The sequence below is a fragment of the Platalea leucorodia genome, assembly GCF_965183815.1.
Source record: "Platalea leucorodia genome assembly, chromosome: 5".
NCBI lineage: Eukaryota > Metazoa > Chordata > Aves > Pelecaniformes > Threskiornithidae > Platalea > Platalea leucorodia.
In genome coordinates this window covers 95,603,133-95,626,045 of record NC_138827.1, presented here as the reverse complement: position 1 = coordinate 95,626,045, position 22,913 = coordinate 95,603,133, and the positions used below count along the sequence as shown (strand labels likewise).

The window sequence follows — 22,913 nt, the reverse complement described above, 5'->3', positions numbered from 1 at the left end:
GTAAAATTTCACTTTGATAAAGTAGCTGGGGAAGTTTCTGAAGGGTAACTCTGGTTTAACATATTTATTGTCTCAAGGCAAAGCTTTCCATTATTTAAAACTAAGCTCTAATACTTGTGAAATAAAAACAGTGTTTCTAGTAGAAGAAAGTTCATATCGTATTACTTGTCTGAAATTATGATGGTCAGAATATAACTAAACTAAAATAAGCTTTAAAACACCATTTAAAATAAGCAAAAAAGCATAACACAAACAACAAAAATTTCCATACACCACCAACAAATAGGAAGCATATGAGAAGAAAACCTATTACTTTGTGTCTTCCACATCTCATAACCATGAACACATAAATGTTCTGATTTTCTGAAATGTGATGATAAAAAAGGCATCGTCCTGCTGCCTGTGTGTTTCTAGGGGTTTTATTTCAAACAGGCTGAGTTTATATTCAGATGTAACATTTTATCCTGCTTTGTTCTCCCTTCCCACCAGCCCCCAAACTCCTCTTAGATCTCCTCTCCTCTCTCTGCCTTTCTCATTTATCTGAGCTGGTCAAAGCAAAAGGAATTTTTCCTTTTTTCTTTGTTACTTTGTTTGCAACAGATCTAATTGCTTCTAAGGTCCTAAATAATGCATTTTTCTCTGAATATCCTATGCCCACCCGTAGAACCCGTATTTGCCTTCAAACCAGACTTTTGTTGGTATTATTGGCTTCACCAGAATCACAGAGATGATATTCTTTTAACTGGAATTTTGTAATTAATTCTGCTGATAAGCCACCAAAAAGAAGAGATCCCATTTAACCTGTTTTATTTCCAGTGTATCTGCAATGACAAATTAAAAATTGTGCATTTGTCCACTAACTTGTGGACAAAAAAAATATATATAGGCATGTAATTAACTTCAGTGAAATCAGTGATGTCTACACTTAACTCTTTTAATGTCAAGGCTTTAACCAACACCACAAGCAAACATAACTAAAAACACAACTGAAGAAAGCCTTTAAGGAGCCGAATCTTTCATGCAAAGATATTTGGAAAAGCAGAACATCAATTTAATGTATAATTGGTGTCACCTCCTGCTAAGAGTATATTGGAAAGTTATACCTACCTGTTAGATTGTACTGATATTGGAAGCAATTTTGGTTAAGAATACATGGCTTCATTTGTGAATCTTCAGGGCAGGGCTTTGTATTGACAGAAGACCTTAGCACTTGCCGAGTTCGGGTCTGCATAATATTGGGATCACACACCTATATACAAAAGTGATGGACAGTACAAAAGACTCAAGTAAATCATACAGACACCGACCGCCTGGGGTTGTTACATGCACATCCACGGCTGTACCGAGGTACGATATAATCACGCTTCTGTTCTAACGATACTTAAAAGCATATGAAGGCAAAGAAATGTGGTTCAAAGGTAAGAATCCAATATTATTAAAAGTCATCTTTCATCCACCCTGATTTGGCTTTTTTAGGCACTCCTATACTATTTATTTCCATAACTTTTTGTAAGGATCCTTGGGGAAAACGGAATAAAGACTGTGCCATTTTCCTGTGCTCTACTCTCCACCTCTTCCCAAGACTTCTAGTAAAATGCCACCGAATAATGGGACAGGATTTCTGTCACAATTAATGCATTTTTAAGTAATAACTGATACTACAGCAAAGCTTTCATTTCTAGGATTGCATATCAGTTATGATGCTGACAAGAAGACGGGGTGACTTTTCAAAGTATGTGATACAAATACTGATGTCTGACTGCCTATAAACCAGGATTTGCTTGTTTACATTTTCATGTGAATATGAAGCGAGGCTGGTTTTCATTTGTGTTTGTACATCACAGGCATGAACACTGTTTGTTTTTAGCAGTCCTCCATCCTCACTCTCTTAGCACTGTGGCACGGGGCTATTTTGCTTTCCATTTCAGCTACAGACTTAGCAATAGCGACTAAATGTTTTCTGCCTTCTAGGAAACATCCCCTTTACGTAGAGGAAAGCATCTGCTCATCCCCACAAATCCTTCCTGCAGCCTCCTGCTTACCCCTCCTCTGCAGAGAGCTCTTCTCTTTGGATGTCACACAGAGGTGTCACCCGGCTCTGCAAAGCATTTCTTCAGTTTTTCCCTTGGTTTACTTAATTCAGGGATATAGCATAAGCACTGGCTGGGCCATAGGGAATGCAGTGCCACTGCCCGTGTCCCCACCCCGGCTGTCCCATCCATGTCTCAGGCCAAGAGGAACTATTTTGGGAGGAAGAAGTCACGGTGCCAAAGATTAAACGCCCCTGACGCTGGGCAAGGCTAATTGGTGGTGAAGGGCACTAAGGACTGCGGCTTCATCTCACTAAATGAAATAATAATAAAAAAAAAACAGTCTAAGTAAGTTTATTCGGAAGCCAGGGTGATTACAGGAATATGTAATAGCCATTTTGGCTGCAAGGCTGGGGCAGAAAAGCAGCCCCAAGGGCAGGGGCTCTGACCCGCTGAAACTCAGCAGAGTTTTCCTGCAATCTGGTACAGTGGGAATGGCTGCGTGGAAGCGGTCGCAGCAAACCTAACCTAAATAAATCCCTATTAAAGGTATTCACTGCCATTTACTGAACCAGATGACCTACTTAATTCCTAACAGTCTCTCATTGGGACTAAAGATTGCTCAGGAACAGCAAAGAAAATGAAAAAAAAAACAATGCATGTAGAAGTAAATTTTCATAAATGCTTGGGAATTTAAAACATGTCTTTTTCTATAGAGTACTTTAATTACAAAAAATAACTAACAGTTTAAAACTGCAGGCTTATTATCATGCAATGAACTGCCTGGAAACACTGAACCCTGCACGGGTGAAAGTATGGATAATTTCTGTATTGTGAATACTAAAGAGAAATGTAATGGCATTGCAGCATAAATCTAGATCTGCTGTAAACTGGATTAGTTGCACAGACGGTAGCATAACTAAACAGAATAAATATCAAGACAAATAGGAAAAAAGTCTGGTCCGATCTTAAAATACATTGTCAGGTCCTATTTTCCTTACGCTTACACTATGTGAAGGAAATTCTATTATGTTCTTATTGCTGACATACACTTTGTCAAATCACTTTAAATGGTAATCTTATTCGAATATCCATGGTCATCTAAAATAACCATTTGCTCTTAATTATCTGAAAATTAAACCTATGCTAAGTGTTTACCAATACTTTACTGCCTTTTCCACAACTAATCCGATTGTTCATCCTCACAACTAACACTAATAAATGATTTGCCAGTAAAACAAAACAAATTAAAAAAATAATCAAAGAAGATATCTCAGTAGCTACTCCTAATTAATGTTTTTCTGCATTATGTTACCAAAGGGGAAAAAAAAAAATCAATGAATGCTGTGAAAGAAGTCTAGTCTGTGTCATCTCGGAAATACCTGCTTTTTCTCCCTTCAAAATAAGAACCTGCAGACAGAAAACATGCATAATTTGTAGATAAGTAACTTCTTTTAATAAAATAGTATTTTTCCCCCCATCTAGCGTCCACCCCGTTGCGCTGGATGACAGGGCACAGACGCAGCCCAGCGCTGCTCACGCTGTCATACGGCCACCCAGACTTCCCGGCTAGCAGGGCCATCCTCCTCCTCAGGTGTCCTCCTGGTGGGCAGCGGACCAGTTTCACAGCCGTGACTCAAACAGGTCAAAGCCTATCTTGTGTTTGCCAGGATCCAAATAAACGGCCGGTTTACTGCAGCTCTGAGGCTTGCGTTCTCACCGTGCCGACGAGCCATGTTGTTCAGAAGCCAGAGCTGATGCGATAAACTCCCCACTTTTACTAGTTTTGAATAATAAAGAATCCCTGTAGGAAAAGTGTTCATTTAATCAAGCTGAATACACGAGAAACATGCAAAAATTCAAAGTCGGCAAACTGTAACTAATATCCTGTAATATTATTTGTTGAATTTCTCTTTACGTCAATTGAGAAGTCAATTTAGTTTTATAATTGATTTTCTGGCCTTACTCTTTCAAGTTAACTATGTAAAAAATTGAGCCAAATATATACGGAACTGAATAAGCGGCAGGAGGGAATGACTTGCAAAGAAAAAGATGAAAGCTGGGATTTTCAAAGCAGCAAGACTGAGCTGAGTATCCAGCTACCCTGGAATCTCAATGGGCTTGGGTGCACAACTTCTGCAGGACCCCTCCAAAATCCCAGGCTGGAAAAATTAAATATTTACGATATGGCAAAGGCTGAGGAATGGTTTGGCAGTCTCAAAGTCATCAGGGGATATGAACGGTGAAAGTTAAAGAAGAGGGATTGTTTCCAGTGGGGAGGATGCTGAGGGTATTAACAAGCAATAATGGACAGACGTGTGCAAGCTGCAGAGCAGGAGGAAGATACTGTGTCACCATTGTCACCACTGCCATGACTACGGATGGTATGTATCTAGTCCTGAATTTGGATCTTAAAAAATACTGAGAGAAAAACCAATCACCATCAATGGCAAATTACATTTTTAGGAGGTAGGACAGAAACAGCAGTCAGTAATACTACAGAAAAGGTAGCAAAAGAAAGAAATATTACTTGAGTAATTAAAGTAAGAAATTATCACAGAATTAATTAAGATTTGGGCAAGATTACGGAAGGGGTTGATTCTGAATATTCTCACAAATGAAGAAAATGACAAAAACAACTTGACTGCTCAAATACTCTTCCATACAAAATAGTAAAGGTGCCATTCAGATACATGGATCAAGACTAGATCTGCTCTACCCCACTAGGAACCCAAGTTTCTTATCACAAGCACATATGAATCTACAACTGTGGTGGTTTGAAATAAATAAAACCCACTGTGATTCAGCAATCCTTTACTGAGTATCTTCATTTACAACTCCTCTCTTCCCAGTAAGTGGATGCTATACTTGCAAAGACATTATTTTACTTCCTACTGTTCTATTAATGACTACTACTTTCACTGATCATAGATTAAGCTTTTTTTAATTATTTTTACATTAAGTCAGCCATTACCTCCTGTAAGGTAATTACAGCTGGCTTGTGCTCAGCATCAGCCAACACTTCTTCTACAGTGGAAGCACAAGGAAAGGGGAAAAGGTGCAGCCAGCAACACTGTTAAGAGAAAGGCTGGTACATACAATGCAAGCGTTCAGTAGTGGGAATTTAACTTTGACTTGTATTTTTGAGGTCATCTCTTTATGGTCATGCCGCTTATTTTTGTCTGTGGTTATAAATCCTGTAACTAGCTTCCATAGTTGGAGGATTTGGTATGTAACAATGGGGTAGAATCGGGTATAACAGCAAATCTCCTTACGCAGAAATCGAAAGCCAAGGTGATAGCCTTGGACTGCAGTGATTTATGAAGATAGATTTAGGCAGTGTCAAAGCCAGGTGATGGCTGAACTGAGCGCAGAACCCCGTGCAGGTGCTGAAGCACTCCACGCACACAAAGCTCACTGATTCCTGCCGGGGTCCAGATCGAGCAACTCTTGCACAGACCTCATGTAGACAAAAGCGAAAAAGAAGGTGGGGTGAAACTCAGCCTCTCGCTTGGGTCTCGGCTCCCGGGACATCTCCAGCAAACTGCAATGAGAGCAACTCGGGAGACTCAGCACGTTCGCCTGATCCTTCCAGGAAACCAAGGCTCTGCCTTGCCAGAGGGCTGGTGCTGCCAGGAAGGACAAGTAATTCTTGCTGCAGCCTGGGGACCATCGGAGTTTAGTACCTGCTTAGCACGTGGAAAACCTTCATCCAATTTCTGCTTCTATTCCGGACAACTGAAACCCACTTCCGACACCACCCAGGCTAGAAATAGATTAAAGATTTATGGATCAAAGAAGGATGATGAATATGGGTGCCAGCTGGCCATAAATATAAGAGAGGAAACAAGTCCTAAGAAATGGAGGTAGCTGTGGTGCACGGAGGTAGAAGGTCAGAGGCCTGGAGAACTCTATGCACCCTCAAGGTCAGGCGCTAACTCAGTTTGGCAGTTAAGTTTTACAGACTATGTTGTTTGCTGGATTTAGTCCAGATTCCTTCTTGATGACTGTAAGCAACGGGGTAATTCAGGCATGTGCTTCCTTTAGTATCAGTGATAGGAATGGAATTAATTTCTAGATGGAAATAATAACGGGGACCTAACTCCGGTTGCACATTAATAACCTACAGCAATAGGACCTCATACACAGACACAGTTAAGTTTCTTTACGTGTACAACTATACTGTCTCAGCCTAGTTGATTGTATTAAATCTCACCATTTCCATTATCCTTTTCTATGAAGTGCAAAAAAGTTGAGCTAGAGCCAGGGATCTATAGGCCACATTATATAAACCACTACAGAAACAAAATGTTCTGAAGCAATGAGAGGTACATAAAATGTTAAGGTAGGAATGAATCGGAGTTTTTCCCAAAGGACCATTTAGAAATTATAAAAGCCATGAACTTGATTCTATGGAGGCATTCTTGGCACTATTAACTACTGCATTTTTTAATATTTCTTTTAGCCAATCCCATTCTTCCACCATGACCACTTGTCACTATTTTAAGCTAACATAAAAAGTGAGGGACACAAACATACACAAAGGATGTACCCGGCCTTTGCTCCAGACAATAACTGAACAGACAAAGCACAGAAAGTTTGTTCTGGAAGAGAAGGATATTAAATAAAATAAAGCTGCCAGGTTACGAATGCTAAGTTCCAGAGTAAGAGCTGTTAACACATCACACATTAATATACACTATTAGACCTTCTTTGTGATGGATTTTAAAAGCTGTCCATTGATCTCGGCTTTCATATGCATCATAATTGTACAGCACAAAGGTTGTAACCCATTAGAGAGCCCTTTAAGCTGTTTAATTTATCAAACAGCTTGTATAATGCATACTGCACCATAAATAGCTGGCCACATTATATTTAACTGGCTATTCATAAGGAAACATACAACCTCAAACTAAGGTAAATGCGTTGGCAGCAACAGGATTTGACTATTTTTAACAGTGCAATGAACCGTTATACTGTTCATGCCGATGTGGATGTTTTGGAACAATTTAACAAGCCATTTACAATAACATGAGCAGTCTTTTGAAATGAAAATGCATTTGCATAAATTTTCTTTTTGAGATGCATCTAAGTTCTAAAACCTTATCTGCCTCCATATATAACCATTACTTTTAAAAAAATGATTGTTAAGAAAGATGAGTAAAAATAAAACAGTGAATCTGAAAAAATAGAGCAGTTACCAACTTTTTGATAAAGCCATACAAAAAAAAAAAATCAAGTCCCATCTATGCATAAGGAGCAGCATACATTCTTCCAGAAAAGCCTTGGACCAGTCTCATGCTTGACCTGAATAAATTATCTCTTGGGCTAGAAAGACAACTCTGTGCAAGCGTCATTCTTCAATCCAGTCTCCATGCTGCAGGTCCTCTGCCAAACCTACGTATAAAGGTACTAGTCGTGATGAAGACTTCAGTGAGTCCCAATGTCTACACAAGTCCACAATTTCTCTTCCAGTTGGTGCGGGTGGGAAAGCGTTTCCAAACTGTAACAGCTCCGACTCACATCTACGATGAAAGTCACTGCAAAACCTGAGAGTCAGCTGTATTGCCTGGTGCCACTTTTAATACGATCAGTTATTGCAATATTACACATCCCCTCCGCAGATTCAAGAGAATAATAACTCAATAGTCACAAATCCTGAGCGTTGTACATCGCTATTGATCCATGAGGAAAATGCTCGCTGAAACAGAGACAGCTGTTCTCACTCGCTAGACGTGTAACCTCCTATAATTAACTAATTTCAGACCTCTCAGAATTAGCTGCTAGAAATGCCAACAGCTGAGGGAAACAAGGAGGCCACTCGGATCGGCTACGGGGGCTGCGACAGCGATCCACACGGAAGCAGAGAGCTAGCAAAATAAATTTGAGGTAATTATTTCAGGGACTTGCAGCACAACTCGCATATTAACTCTTTTTAAGAATGCTTTGATGAATTCAATTGAAGTCAATTAATTACATTTCCAAGTCAGATGAATACAAAGTTGAGACACTGCAGGTAGTGCATGTTATTCGATCACTGAATATGTAACAGAGATGATAGGATTTCAGTTTCCAGATTGTTTAGCTGGGTCTTTGAGCAATCAAGTGATGATGTCTGACTGAACACGCTATTGTAGCTGGAACGAATGCAAAATCTCTGAAGCAAAATACAAGTCAATCTAATTTGCTCATGATTTTTTTTTCTAACTACCAAGCTTCAAACTGTTATTTTAAATGGCTTTAAAGCCTTGATATTTAAGTTACGTGGATGTTACTTAGCGACAAAGAAGAAAACTTTATGAGCCAAAAAATAGTCTTCAGCAGAGGGAAAACCATTTTGAATTTACTTCTCACAATAGAGAATGTGAGAATAATAGGGAAGCTTTAAATCAGTAATTATGAGTTTCTTGAATCCAGTAAAGAGACAAAACCTCAAAAGTAACCTCGAAGTATTACATTTCATACAGCTGCATTTCTGGGTCATGGCAAAGTGCCATTAGAGGAAATATTAAAATTTAGCTTTGTGTAGCAGTATTAAATAGCACTATAATCAAGATGCAAAAATTGCTATTGAGTTGGAAAACACACATAGAAGAATTGTGGGAGCATCTGAAATTACAAAAGACCACCCTAGAAACACAAATATTTAAAAGCAAAAGGGAAATGCAGCCAAAAAAGGTAGAACAAATACAATGTTTTAGCAGAGAGAAGTATTGAAGAAAATACTTCCTATTGACAAAGCAGTGGCCACCTTTATGACTCATTGATTTCAACATGATTCAAGATCATTTACTATCCTGAAAGTGGAAAATTCACATGGGAAGAGTATTGCTACAAGATAAAACCAAATAATACCCTGGAAAGTATCCAGAGTTCAATGACATATTGATAAAACGTAAACTGGATAATCTAAAAGGCCCTTTTATATTCAGCTGATAAGAGTTAGTTATTCCGCTATCAGGATAAATTTATTATCAACACTATACAATATGAGCAGAACACCAAAGCGACTGGAAAACAATTCTCACCTGACCAAAATCTTAGGTAAATACCTCAAATCAGAGCTACGCAGGCAAAGATGAGGCTGAAATTGTGGTTGTTCATTTCTTACAAATTAGAATTTGTCAAGTTTCATAAATCCTCTTTATCTCCAGCAAGCCAAACATGAGCAGTGACATGGGAAGATTTCCCAGAATGCTCTTTGGCAGCTGCCTCACAAGAGTGCTATGACTAAAAAAGTGCCAACTACTTTGATATGAAATGTAAATGTGCTTGAAAAAGAGCAGCCAGGATGTACCATTTTGCTTTTTCATTTCAATATGATGTGATCCTTTAAGTTTTTTGGATTACTTGGGGAAGAGAAAGGAGCCATACTTAGAAAACAGATTTTTGGTGAATATGCAAAAAACATTTTATACATCCTCAGAAGACAGGCATTTACTTCCAGTTTGGCATGAATCAGAAGCCATGCATGAGTGTACCAGCTATTGAGCAAAATTCCCTCAAACACAATTAAATAGACAGTCCTAAGGAACAGGAGGTTCTACGCACACAAACCTACTGATAGGTTTTTTGGGCTCCGTGGGAAGCCGCTTCAAGTAGGCCAGAGGCACAACAGGTCTGACCAAAAGACTTAACAAGAGATTCAGCTCCAGATGCAGACTCCTATAGGTGGGTGTCTATATGCAGGGTCTCCATGCAAGGTCCAGATCCAAGGTCTCACTTACAACCAGTGGAGCTACTCAACTGACCACACATAGCTCTTCCCTTACAGATGAAACAGGATCTTCCGTAGGCTCCACTGCCTTTGTATCTCCACTGACCGTGTCCACCAGCTTGTGGCCATTCTCAGTGACCACCTTTCCTAGTGGCGACTCAGGAGATGGAGGGTTGCATTAAGTACCCTGGTACTGGCAACGCCTCACTCCTGGCCACCACTTTTCCCTCAATCCCTGCCCCGTCACACCGGCACCCCACACATCCAGAAGATACACCACCGTCACGGTACAGCCATTCTGCACTTACAGCAAGCCCAGTGCTTGCCTTGGAGATGTTGAGCGTGTGCAGCCTGAGAAGGACGGTGCTGTGTGGTCCTTTCTCCAAACCAAAGCAACACAAATAGCCTGAATAGCTACAAAAGGGAGACAGCACTGCTGTAAACTCTTCAAAGGGAGGGCTGTATCTGTCCCTAAAACTTCAAGCTGTTTATTGCCTCGTATCTGGACAGAACTATTTAAACACATGCTCCATCTGCACACAGTCATCTCGGTTTCACAACAAAGCACTGCAGAACAGCTTGTGAAGACATATTGTTTAGTTAATTGCATTGGCATGCAGATGCCCTCACATTTATGAATTAACACCTATCGTGGCAAAAGGATGTACAAGGAGACACAGGGACTGTGGCACTGGGCCCTGCGACTGCCAAGAGCTGTGCTGCCTGATGGAGTGCAGCCCACAAGCTCTGGGCATCCCTTTCCTGCTTCTTTGGGCTACAGAGGCTTTGCTGTTGCCAAAAAGGAGTCTTCAGGCAAAAACTCAGGGTGTCTTAAGGATACCAGGGTGCTTAAAGTTTCAAGCAGTCCTTTGTGACCACCTGACTGCCACCAAGGCACCTGGAAAACACCCAATGGCCTTGAGGATCTCTGCGTTAGTTTACAGCATGCTAAAATGAAGAAAATCTATTTCTTAAAAAGAAGTCAATGGCAAAGAAACAGCCCAACCACAGTGGGACTTTGAAAGGTATCCAAGCATCTGTATCGGTTGCAAGAGTGTTATACTTCATCAAAGCTATGCTGCTCAGGAGGAGGTGAATGCAGGAAATGAAACACAAGATTTTATTTGACATGTTCTTACCGAGTATATTGATACGCTACACAAAATATTATGGAAGGAAATTACCTGTGTCAGCAGTAGTATAAATACCTGTCCAATAAGCACCCAGACTTTTGATAATGGCCCTGTTAACACAGGGGCAATGAATATATGTTTGTCACTTAAATACATCAAGCAAGTGTATTACAAAACCCCTGAGATTAAACCTGGCACCTATTTCAACACTGATCAGAGAGAAACAATGGGTTTGAAATTACATGCTTTGAGGCCAGACAGTTTTCACAAGACAGAATTTGCAGCTTCTTTCCATCTTGCACACTTAGGAAAACACAGAGCACTTGGCAGTGACTTGAATCCCTGCATAATTCACGAAGTTTTGAGTATTTTGTGACATGACAAATTGTTCGGGCATCTTGCTGCCATGCCCTTCTGTTGGTGTTGCCTCGAATCTTCCCTCAAGCTTTTGAGGAGGAGGAGACGTTGGACAGAAATAGTGTCTGTTGGGAGGGGAGAGCTGGCATCCCCTCAGGCCTAAGACCTGTCCGGAGGAGTGCCACCGCCACGGTTTACCAGCAGGTTGTTATGGCAGCTGTGCATCGCTCACAGAGCTCTCCCCTGTGAATGTTTCCTAACACAGACAGCCCTTACTACAGCTAGAACACTGGTCCCTTCACCCGCCGTACTTGTGTGGGTCCTCTCCCATAGACCAAGTGGAAGGATGAGTGGAATCAACTGTCACAGTAATAACTATGTGATTTACTAACTAATTTTCTGTAGTTCAAGCTCTGTAGGAATATAAAAATCTCCAGATTCAACCATGCTGGCAGGATCCATTAAGCCTGACTTCCCTCAGAAAATAATTTACTTTGTTAGAAAATAACTATCTCGTGAAATGGGTGAAGGACAGAGAAGACCGACGCGTGAGGAACATTGCCACAGAGACACAAGCAGGAGAGCCTACCTGCGGACACTTGCTCCACTGTCCCCAGTCAGACACTGCACACTCACTGGGACAGTACAAGCTACACTTCTGCATTACATCTGGGATTTCAGCCTGATTACACAGTGCGTTGGGCACAGTCTCCCCTCCGTGGTCCTCAGCAGTACTCACACACCTACACAGAAAACAAGACATTTTCATTAGAAGATCATCAGCGTACTACAGAAGTGATGGATATCACCAGGTCTGCTTGACCCCATATAGGACACTATATATAACACAATAGCTATATGCAGCACGGCTGGTCAAAATGTAGAATTAATCATGTTAATGCCAATCAAAACCAGCTACACGCATGGCATGCTTTTGTCACTCACAGATTTCCAGAACTACTTTAAATAAACATTTCAAACTTCATACAGAGGGATTTTAACTTTGATCGGCTGACAGATGAGCGAACAGAAAATGACAACCAGCAAGAGCAAATCTTTGTGCTCCTGCTAGTAACATCCAAACGTCTGGAAATAACTCAGTGTTTCCCCGTGCTTGGGGAATGAATACTCACTAATAATGAGCACCACTCCGGTGCATGCTGTGTCATTACTTGGGGAAAATGTTGGCAAATCAGAGTACGGAGGCTTTGCACCTCAGGGGGCTTTATGTATATATGGCATTTAGGTTGAAGAATTCTAATTTAAACATCATGCCTTCTTCCTGAAAGATGTCTTGATCGTAACACAAGGCTGCATCTCTGAGATGCTTTTCCTGTAAACCATCGCACGTAAACACATGTTTCTTTTCATTTGAAATACACCGGACTCAGCAACATGCTCACTCTCAGATGGCCAGATATTTCAGCTTTATGCAAGTATGTATCAGCTCTTTTTAATCTGGAGTATCTGTGCTTTTGTCTTCACGCACCTGACTTTCCTCGTTTGTATTCCTTCCCCACAGTGGAGGGAATTTTGTTCGCTGTTGATTTTGCACGGAGACCATGGTTCTACTACCCAAGAATACTGATTGCACTCGGTGTAGCATGGGACTGCCTCGTACACCTGCCAGGAGAAAGAATCAAAACTGTTCATTTGAACTACCCAGGTTAGCATCTCTGCAGGAACGCCTCAGCCAAACACAGGAAAGAGTACATTGAAAAATATCCTGGCTCACGCTCCTTATGCTAAGGATGTTGTAATAGCTTTAAGTTCATTTATTCATGATTGACTTGCCAAGGGATTTTTAAGTACATAATAAACAGCAGTATGCATGCAGCATCTTAGGAAACAGGATAAATAACTGCTATTTCCTGCAGCCAGAAGAGGAACTCCATTACAATTTCATTTGCTCAGACTGCTCTCGCTAGAATCTATCACACGTCATTCACCAGGACCGTATGTACTGCATCCTTTTGTGTTTCAGAAGGTACAAACTTAAAATCATCACTCATTTACCTTTGCTTCTACCATATCCTTGTAAGTCATTTACCATAAAAGAATGAAACTTCATGCATCCTATAAATTCCATTTTCATACACAAAACCTATAAATGCGTTTTTCCCTGCAAGTGACTTATCTCTAACACATCTCCTAATCAAACACGACCATGTATTCACCTGAACTATGGTATCTATGAAGAGAGAAAAATACAGCCAAAAGCTTGATAAACAGTTCTAAAAGGTGCCGGATATTCAGGTTATTACAAGCAGCACACTGAGACATAGTACTTTAGCAGATTTTTAGGTTTAAACAAATGAATGCCTCAAAAGCTCTATTACAGTAATGAATAAAAGTTATTTATTTTGAAGCCTGTTTGTCTGCAGAAGCTGATTTGAAGATACAGTGTTCTCTGCTGCTTTGTGTGAAGCACAATGCGCTGCCCTGAAAAAATACAGCGCACCTGGAATTTCTTCTTCCACACACCAAAATCTCCTTGGCCTTGCTGCCGTGGAGCCGTTGTTTGGTTCTCACCGTTAAAATAACTAAATCAATAGCCTTCCTCCCAACCCTCCTCCTCCCAAAAAAATACTCAGCCACAGGTTTAATAATTTATAGCTTCATTTTAAAACAGCAGATTATGACTATGCATGTTGTGGCCACAACAATAAAGAAACCTTATTTCCACCATTTTGGAGGTGGGGGCAGGGAGATTGAGATACCAGTCAGAAAACACAACTGGTGCCCCATCAGAAAATTACCTTCACATCAAATGAAAAGAAGATAACTTGCTAAAGAAAACCCCCCAGGAACAGCAAATGTCAGAAACTAATTTTAACTGTGGGTCTTTATAAACATTGTGCATAAGTTTAGCAGAGAGGAGAGAGTAAGATAGGCTAAAAAGTGCAAATGAAGGAGAAAAGAAAGGAGAGAGGGCAATAGAAGCTGGGACCAGTGGGGGCAAGCACGGCATGAACTGGTAAGAGCATCACGTTCCATGCAGGGGAAGGGGAAAGGGAGGGAGGGAAGGGGGCAAACGCAGTACTACGATTAGTACGATTTTTCCTACATATGATTAAGCACAAACTCTTTTTCACAGTCTGTGCACAAATAACACGAGAGAATGTACAAAATTTATTAGGACTGCTACGGCAGGGCTGGAACACACGCAGTGACAATGTTTGGTGCAAGCTTTTTGCACAAGCGAGTGGGGTCACCCCGCAGCCTTTTGGGGGAGCGCAGGCGGGGTGCGATGTTTCCAGCTTTCGCTGGGCCTGAACAAAGTTCTTTGAAAGATCACAGGGCACTGCAGTCCCTCGATATGGGCTAATGATTTCTGCACACCGAGGCGGTGGTATTTGGCCTAACTATATATTATATAGATGTCTATGTACTGTATAAAGTGCATATAGAGGCTGTCTCCTAGGCTGAGCAAGCGGCACCAGAAGTGCCCCTAATTAGCTGTGCGGCCATGCTCATTAACATTAACTGGTATACACAAGAGGAAAGAGAGAAAGCACCCGTTGAGCAGGACCTGTGCTCAGCACCAGCAAGCGGGGAGCCCGCAGGCGCGGGGGGACGCGGCAGCGCACCGAGCCCCGTGCCAAGCCACCGTCTTGCCCCGGCCAGCCTGTCACCTTGAGAGAGCTACTGACTCCTGCAGGCATTTCCCGCGCATGCCGGGAAGAATAACAATCCCTCTTTAGGCACTGTGAAGCCTTCACGTTGCCCAAAGACAGCCAGGAGATGGATGTAGAGACAGGGTGTATTTATTAGTTTCCCTGCTCCATGGGGGGGAATGAAAAAAAACCCCACGCTCTGGCTATGTTGTCTGACAAAACATACTGCTGTCTGCAGGAGACGATTAGTTGAAGAGGGAAATGTGTGCTTCAGGCGTGATCAGAGTTTCCCTCATCACAGAGGGGAGGCAAAACCCAGAGAGAGCGAAGCACCAAACATCACAAGAACCGGCTGCTGGCAGGCAGGCAACCCGCAGCCTGGGGAGGAGCCGGCTCACTGGGCAGTGTTAAGGGAGGTAAAACTTATTTAATAATAAGTTTATTAAGAGTTGGGTGGGTGCCTGTTCCTGCTCTTTGGACTTTTGGAGAGAAAGATGAGGTTGGGAGAGGCCGGGAGGTGACGGCGCGGGTGCTGCCTGCACCTCTCCCCACGCACGGCGGGGCAGCTGGGGCAGGCGCAGCACAGGCAGTGGCTTTAGGGATTTAAGATTCTTTTCCTTGCTCTAATTAATAACCCTTCCTCAGGGTTAGAGGATATCGCTGTGAATCCCGCAGGTCATGGCACGAGCACTGCCAGCCTTTCAGCACTCACCCTGCTGCTTGCAGCGAGCAGCCTCTGCTCCTCGCCTGGGCCAGACCAAGAGCTTGGAAATCCCGGCTCGCTGTCTCGATGACCTCTCATCGCTCTGTGTTAAAATCTGTTAAACCTCAGCCCTCTCTGAACCAGCAAAGCCCACCTGCAGATAGCAGTATAGGCCTAATACCAGGAATTTACCACAGCTGCATTTTGGTGGCCAAAACCTCCTGCGGCATTTACCTGATGTGATTTCTGTGTAAGAAAACCAGCAGGGTTTGGGCAGGGCTGGGATGCCACGTGAACTAAAATCTCTAAGAGGAAACCTGTGAGGACAAAACAGAGATCCCATACGCAGTGACACAAATACACGTGATGTGAAGTGGTACTTCAGATGCGCTCTTTCAAGAGCAGGCAGGATCGCAATAATACAGCCATTAATACAGCATTTGTATTCTGCTGCCTAATCGTGTCAAGCCAGTAGGATTGCACGTGAAGCCCCTTCAGCTCTCCTCCCCTGACAGACGTCCCGCTCTCAGCATGTGGAGGAGGGCGCGCAGCACCGGCGGCGCGATCCCTGCCGTAGCTCAGTACCCGCCTTCCACGGTACCCGCTCGGTACTTCCAATTCGGTCAGGATTCCACGTTACACTCACCACCAAAAACTCGAAACACAATTGTTAACAAACAACCCGTTTTACTAAGTTATTGTGCTGACACCACTGTGTTCACTGTCTGTGAACAACCTCTCTCTCTGCCCTGCGTCAGCGCTGAGCAATGCCATCTCCGGTAGTACCTCTGAGACAGCGGGAAGGTGTAAATAAGCACCATGCACCGTTGGGAGGGACAGATTTCTTCAGAGCAAGTTACAACCTGTATCAGTAGACTCCGTTATGCCTTTTAAATGGGAGTCATAAAGAGATGCAAGATTTCCACCGGTGCAACTCTGTGGGTGTGCATTTCAGAAGCTGTGAATACGATTTGTGACTCTCTCTTTGCACTTAAAAAACCACAGTGACGTGGCATGTGTTCTTTTCCTCCACAGGACAATGTTTTCCTCCTGTTTCTCTCTCCTGGCTTGCCATAATTTGTTTTCAATCACTTCCAATTCCTCTTTTCTTGTATTTAAAAAAAAAAAAAAAAAAAAGCCTTAACCCTTTCACTCCTATCTTTTGCTAACAGCTGTGGTACTTAACAAGGTCAAACAGATGATGCTCTTGATTTTGCATTTTCAAAGGATTTTGGCTAAGCCTTGTCATTCTTCACTAACCAGGGGACCTGGGAGCACTTCTCACCTCCTGGCTCTGCGGGAGCACCCTGTCCTGATGCTGAAGAGAGGCTGGGACGGGATGTGGTGTCCTCACGCCTCACCCACCCCAGGGACCCAAAGTGCCTCAGCCGGGAGAGGGCTGGGATGTGCTCCCACAGGTCCCTGGCTGCAACACAGAGTGTGTCCAAGCTTCAAATTAGACACAGTCTCAGTATCCTGGCCCACATCACATCTGCCATCTGCTACCTCTGCTGCAGATACAGAAGTCTCCTGTCCAGCTACGTCACTTCTTTACAGTGCATTTACAAAAACCTTCAGACTGAGCCACCCAACACATATACAGAGCTGTACTACCACAATCCGTCTCCTGAAGGGCAGAAATGAAAAGACGACCACGCGATGGGCACAGGGCCCCGTTGTTTTGCATTGCTCAGCTGGGAGAAAGATGCTGGAAGCTGCAAACACCAGAGCTGTGCGGAGCTGCAGAGCTCAGCGCCCAGGGAACCAGCTTGGCTCCGTCCCTTAGTGCCTCGCCTTTAACCCTTTCAAGAAATAAATACAATCAAAATACTTTTAGCATTTTAGGAAGTTAACCGCTTTCCTCAATTTTTGTTCATATTCACATGCTGGGTTTTGGGCTCAATGAACCAAAGGGTGAAATGATGCCTGACTGAAGTCAATGGGAGTTTTGTTGCTGACTGTCATAGGACCACTCTATCACCCCTTGTAGCCGCAATTAACCTGGAATACATTACCATTTGAATCCTAAAATCAAGGTGATGGACACAGTTCTAAATAAATTAAAGGGAAGAAGGACAAAAGGTGCTTTTTAAGAGACAAACTGTTATAGGCTTGCCCTAATAAAAGAAGCTAATTCCCATTCACTCCAATGCAAACCCTGAGTCCTTGCTAAAGTATCTTGATGTCGACAGTTACTTCAACAAGACATACAAACATTAACCTATTTATTTTCCCTTTTAATAGCTGACACTTGCATTTTAAGGAAAGGTCCAAATACCTAACCACCAGAGAGCTTTGGTGTGATTTATAATGTTCTGTAACTTACTTATTTAAATGTAGGTCAGGAATAATACTGACCTTGCAAAGGACATAGAGAAACAACAGCACTTGCTCAACTGATGTCATCCATTAAAAGAAATTCATACCTATACTTCAGGTAGCTTTTCTGATGAGCACCTGCAAAGTAAACTAGAATGAGGTTCAACACTTCTGAAAATCATAGTGACTTCATATTTCAGTGAACATCAAGATTTATTGTCCCTCAAGGTAAATATTGACTCTGGTTTTCCCTCAGTCGATATTTTAGCTTTCAAGACAGTATATCTTAGTGTTCACCTCAACTAAAGTCAATATCTGCTTATTATATTAGAACAACCAAACTGATCACTGTAGCAGTTGCCTGAGACCCTGAGGACAACCTCTGTGCTATTCATTTCTAATAAAAATGGGCTAAATTCATTGCTAACATAAGTTCATTTCACATCACTGCCGTTATACCAAGGTTACATTTGACCTAATACATTGAAACAACCAGAACCGAAGAAATAACAACCTACTTTTAAACTATGAAGACCACCATGAATAACACTAAAGCTAGAAAAGGTCTCATATAGGAAAGAGCTGATTTGCTCTGGTTTGCGAAGACACTTGCTGGTAAGGAAACTCAAGCGCAGACATTAAAACCGCTCCTACTGAAACCGGCCTGCAATTTCCTCACTTTTAATACTTTTTGCATACCCACTTTTATGCTCCCTGCATATCCAGGCTGCAAGAGAAGGCAGCAGTGGGATGCCACCATGCAAAAGCGGCTCGCTCCTCCTCTTACAGCTTATGGCCACCGCTTCGTGAAATCTGGGCCACAGCCAGCACTTCTCTTGCAACCAGCCTGACGTGAATGGATCCGGAGCACAGTGGGAAATAGAGCTCCAAAGGTGTCCATCCATTGCAATTACCTGCAAATTTGACTTCCATGTTGACTCCATCTAGTTCATCCAAATCTCTCTGTTGGTTGTAAGGAGCCCATACATTAACTGAATAATTTTTATAATGCTCTAATACTGCCTTTGCATTCCATTTAATCCAAAACAGATAATTTATAATAATGAGTTTCTTTTATTTAATTCTTTAAAACTGAATTGAAAATGGAGTACTTACTTTGTTAATTACTTAAGTGCATGTTTGATTTGGCAGATCTAAGCACGCATTTAAAAGCTTTACCGAATTAACTGTACATCTGAAGGACAAGTACTTGCACATTAACGAACACTACATCACAGAAACGACCTCATTAAAATTTCAACATTAAATAGTTCTCTTTAAAATAAAATTGATTTTATTTCATGCTAGTTTATGTATTGATCACAATCGCCAGAAATATGCTAACCGCTTACCAGTATTAAAACTGATTGCACTATTAATTTTCAAGCAATTTGGATTTTGCAAAGCAGTTGTTTCACTGATGAATATTTGTCTTTAGGTATTTGGATGCTGCAAATAGCCACCAAAATTAAAAAAATATTGCTCAAGAATGACTTGCAGCACAAAAGTTTGAATAGATCGGCATGTGGTAAGACTTCTGAAATTATTGAAATTCCTGAATTTTTTATGCCTCTAGCAGATACCCGCACAAATATTCATGAAGGAAATTCAGCGCTTTTAGTTTTCATTTACACCCAACTCAAAGGAGTTACTGTTTTTTACCTCCTTTGTGGTACGGAAAAAAGCAAATCAACTAGAGCTTCGCTAAGGTTATGAAAAGCCTTCACTGGCGTTGAACCAAGTTCACAGAAAACCTAGACCTGCCTAAAACTTTGTAGCTGGCAAAAGGATGGGATCAATTTTATTCTAAGTACAAAATACGAATTAAGAGTCAGGCAATCTTACTGTAGCATAGACAGAAAGACGTATCAATTCCCAGCCTCTGCCCTGCGGGCAGCATGGAAGCCCCTACAGAAACAGACCCTTCACCATTACTCTTAGGGACTAGCCATGGTGATAGCCTTCAAAAACACTGCTGAAAAATGATTTTCACTGAGTAGGAAGGGTAAAAACAATTATCAATCCTCTGAAGCCTTCCCAGCTCTTGATTATCTATTTATAGCCCGACCCTCAAAACTGCTCAACTCTAATCCTAATTTACACATGAGAAAACTGCGGATGAAGAACTGAGTGATTTATCAGAGGCTGGCGAGGGAGCCCTCAGGAAGCAGGGGACTGAATCTGGAAATGCCCTATTTCTCGCACTAACTGGAATGACATCTCACTTAAAATCAGATACTGAAAAGTTCAGATAAAGACATTTCAGGATGAAGCCATCAAAAAAAGCAGCACTGTAAAATGCTGGCTGTAAAATGAGGAAAACGAAAAGAGGAAAAATTAGGAAAGCAACAGAGTGTTCTTGCTATAAAGACATCTGGATGCTCCACTTTCCCTCACCAGGGCCTTCAGATGCTTTTACTGTATTTTGTCTTTTGCCGGACTTTACAAAATGCTCCTAGTAAACCCCTTATTTTCTTCTAATGGATGATTAAATATGCAAAGACAGACACCGCTGTATTTCAAATTCTTAAGTGCAACAAGTGGAAAATGCCTTGTTTAAAACGTTAATTGAAGTGAGCTCTGTCAAACCCCAGTCATTACAGCTCACACTTATAGTACTAACATGTTGCTCAGCAAGGTTTATTAATTCATATTTACTAGTGGTAAGTGGTTTTATTTTCTGTAAGATCGGTGCAGGCATTAAAAACACCAAGTTGTAATATGATAAAGCGTGAGCGCTCCTTCCTGGAGATTAAAATAAGAAGTTGGCATCATTCAACATGAGAAAATAAGGCAGAAGGCGCAGCTCCCAGCCCCGAACCTGCCTCCCTGGTTTTACTCAAGGTTTTACTGACACTACAGCCTTTGAGGAGCAGAACACAGCGGGGAGTATCACCTTGCAGATATCGCGCAGATATTGGGTAGTTACTTCCACCTGAAATACTCAGGCAAGACAATTTAGTCTCAGAGTTACACAAAAAAATGGAGATGTTGAAGTGTGAATGGGGGATATGTGAATACGATCACAAATGCCCAGTTCCTGCGGATCTGCTTTTTGTTTTATTTTTTAATTATGCTTCTTCACTATCAAGAAAATATTGACTCTAGACGAGATATTAACAAATGCCATTTTACTACGTTGTCAGATACGGGGGTCTAAAGCAAGGCAGAAACTCGTTAGCGAGAGTTTCGGTGCGGATTTGCTGATTCCAGAAGCCGTAGGTGCTGTAGCTTCTGCTGTCTCCCTGTCACAAAGCTAGGCAAGCATGGCAAATTTAAGTAGATATAAATAAATGTCCTGTGTTTTTGAAACAGCACATTTTGCTGCAGCTGACGGATAGTTTCAGGGGTAACAAACAAATGTGGCACCTCTCTGGATGAATCTGTTATGCAGTAATAATGTTGGATCCAGTTTTAAAGAGAGGACGGGAAAAAAAGCTGATTGATGAAGAACAACATCGAAGCCCCTTTTTACTAAATGAGAACAATAGGAGAAGATGAAGACAGATTGCAACACCAACCTGAGCCTTTGTAGATGTCCATGTTAGCAGGGCATGACAAGCAGAAAGGAAAGAAAATTATATATTCATTAGTTTAGCTATTCATTAGTTTAGCTGCTGTATGATAATATTGCGAAGAAAAAAAAAAAGCAGAAAATCTGCTTAAAATAAAATTGCCACAAGGTAAGGTTGCATTCAATTCTTTGATTTCCCCATCTTTAAAAAAAAAAAAAATCCCTCAAGCAGAAATCAGGCATTTATTTGTGAGTGAATGAAAAGCACGACTATGCTGAAGAATAAAGCAGAGTTCATTCAGCTTCATCCAGCGATCCTCTGGATTTCGTAAGTGTGTCTCATGATCAAAGCCTTAGGATAATAAAAAAATTCAAAAATCTATGAAGCTTAATGTGAAGTCTGGTAAGAAACCCCACAACCACAGAATATCAATCACAACAGATATGAAAGGCTTTCAGACATTTAAAATCTTAATTGGGTGGCACTGTCTTCAGTGAAGCCTGCAGACGACATGCAGCAGGCACGCCAGGCGGCACGCAGCCAGCTGGCCTTTATCAGGTGGGACCTGATCTCCATGAACACCAGCAATAACTCAAAGTGGATTTCATTATGGAAAAAATAATTAAATGATAAAAATTCAATAACATGGGCATACAGCGCAGGCACATCCTACAGACAAGGAGGGCTGTGCGGGGGCGGTTGACACCGAGAGCTCCAGGGGTCCACCGGCCGTGCCGGAGCTGCACTATTGAAGTCCGTATCGAATCGTCCTGGAGCCCGCAGGCAGCCTCACTGAAACAGCACGGACAACGCAAACATCAGCTTTGGCTAACAGAGCCCGGGCAGCCTGGTGCTCCCGCTCCTCTCCTCTGACTGAAACGCCAAACGAAGCCCATGCAGACGTGCGCCGGGAGCCATCCGGGCTTGGGGGACACGGGGCTCCTCAGCGAGCCCGCGGCCGCCGCGGTCCTCTGCCCAGCCAGCCCGCGCTCCCAAACCACATCACAGCGTTTCAGCAGGTCAAACACCTGCCCCGGTGGGATGGGAGCGAGTGATTACTAGATCCAGAAGCCAAGTCATCTGTCACATGAGATGAAATAAATGCCGGTACTAAACACAAACAGTCCCCAGGAAGCACTTTCTTTGTAGGCATCTGTACAATAGGCAATTTAAAGAAAAGACCATCAGAGCTTACTGCTAAGTTAAAAATGATGCCTTGGAGACAAAGTTTCAGCCCTAGTCTTTCTTTTAAGAGATTTTAAATCATTTCAAGGTCTAAAATCTTCAAATTGATATTCTATCAGTTTATTTTCATGTCTTAAGCAAGAATGAATTAGCGTGCCAGAGCAGTCACACATTTGTCCTTACATAGCACGATCTTGGACTCACAATTTTTCCACGTGAGATTTAAAACCGGTTAGCCGACAAGAACAATTTGATTGATAGCACTATAGACAAGAAATAGAAGAGATTAGGAAGCATCAGGCAGTTGAAAGTTGTTTTCTGAAACACGCTTCCATGA

The 22,913-nt window shown here is 41.9% G+C and overlaps 1 protein-coding gene across 1 annotated transcript in view; it reads right to left on the bottom strand.

Annotated features, from left to right (window-relative positions):
* THSD7B (thrombospondin type 1 domain containing 7B) overlaps positions 1 to 22,913 on the bottom strand; it is a gene marked incomplete at its 3' end in the record, with an annotated part of 273,337 nt that overhangs the window by 22,303 nt on the left and 228,121 nt on the right. The window contains exons 16-18 of the mRNA XM_082312579.1: positions 12,727 to 12,860; positions 11,827 to 11,980; positions 1,108 to 1,249 (exon numbers count right to left, since the gene is read on the bottom strand). Of these exons, the coding sequence (XP_082168705.1) occupies positions 1,108 to 1,249; positions 11,827 to 11,980; positions 12,727 to 12,860 (430 nt within the window). The remainder of the gene's footprint in view (positions 1 to 1,107; positions 1,250 to 11,826; positions 11,981 to 12,726; positions 12,861 to 22,913) is intronic.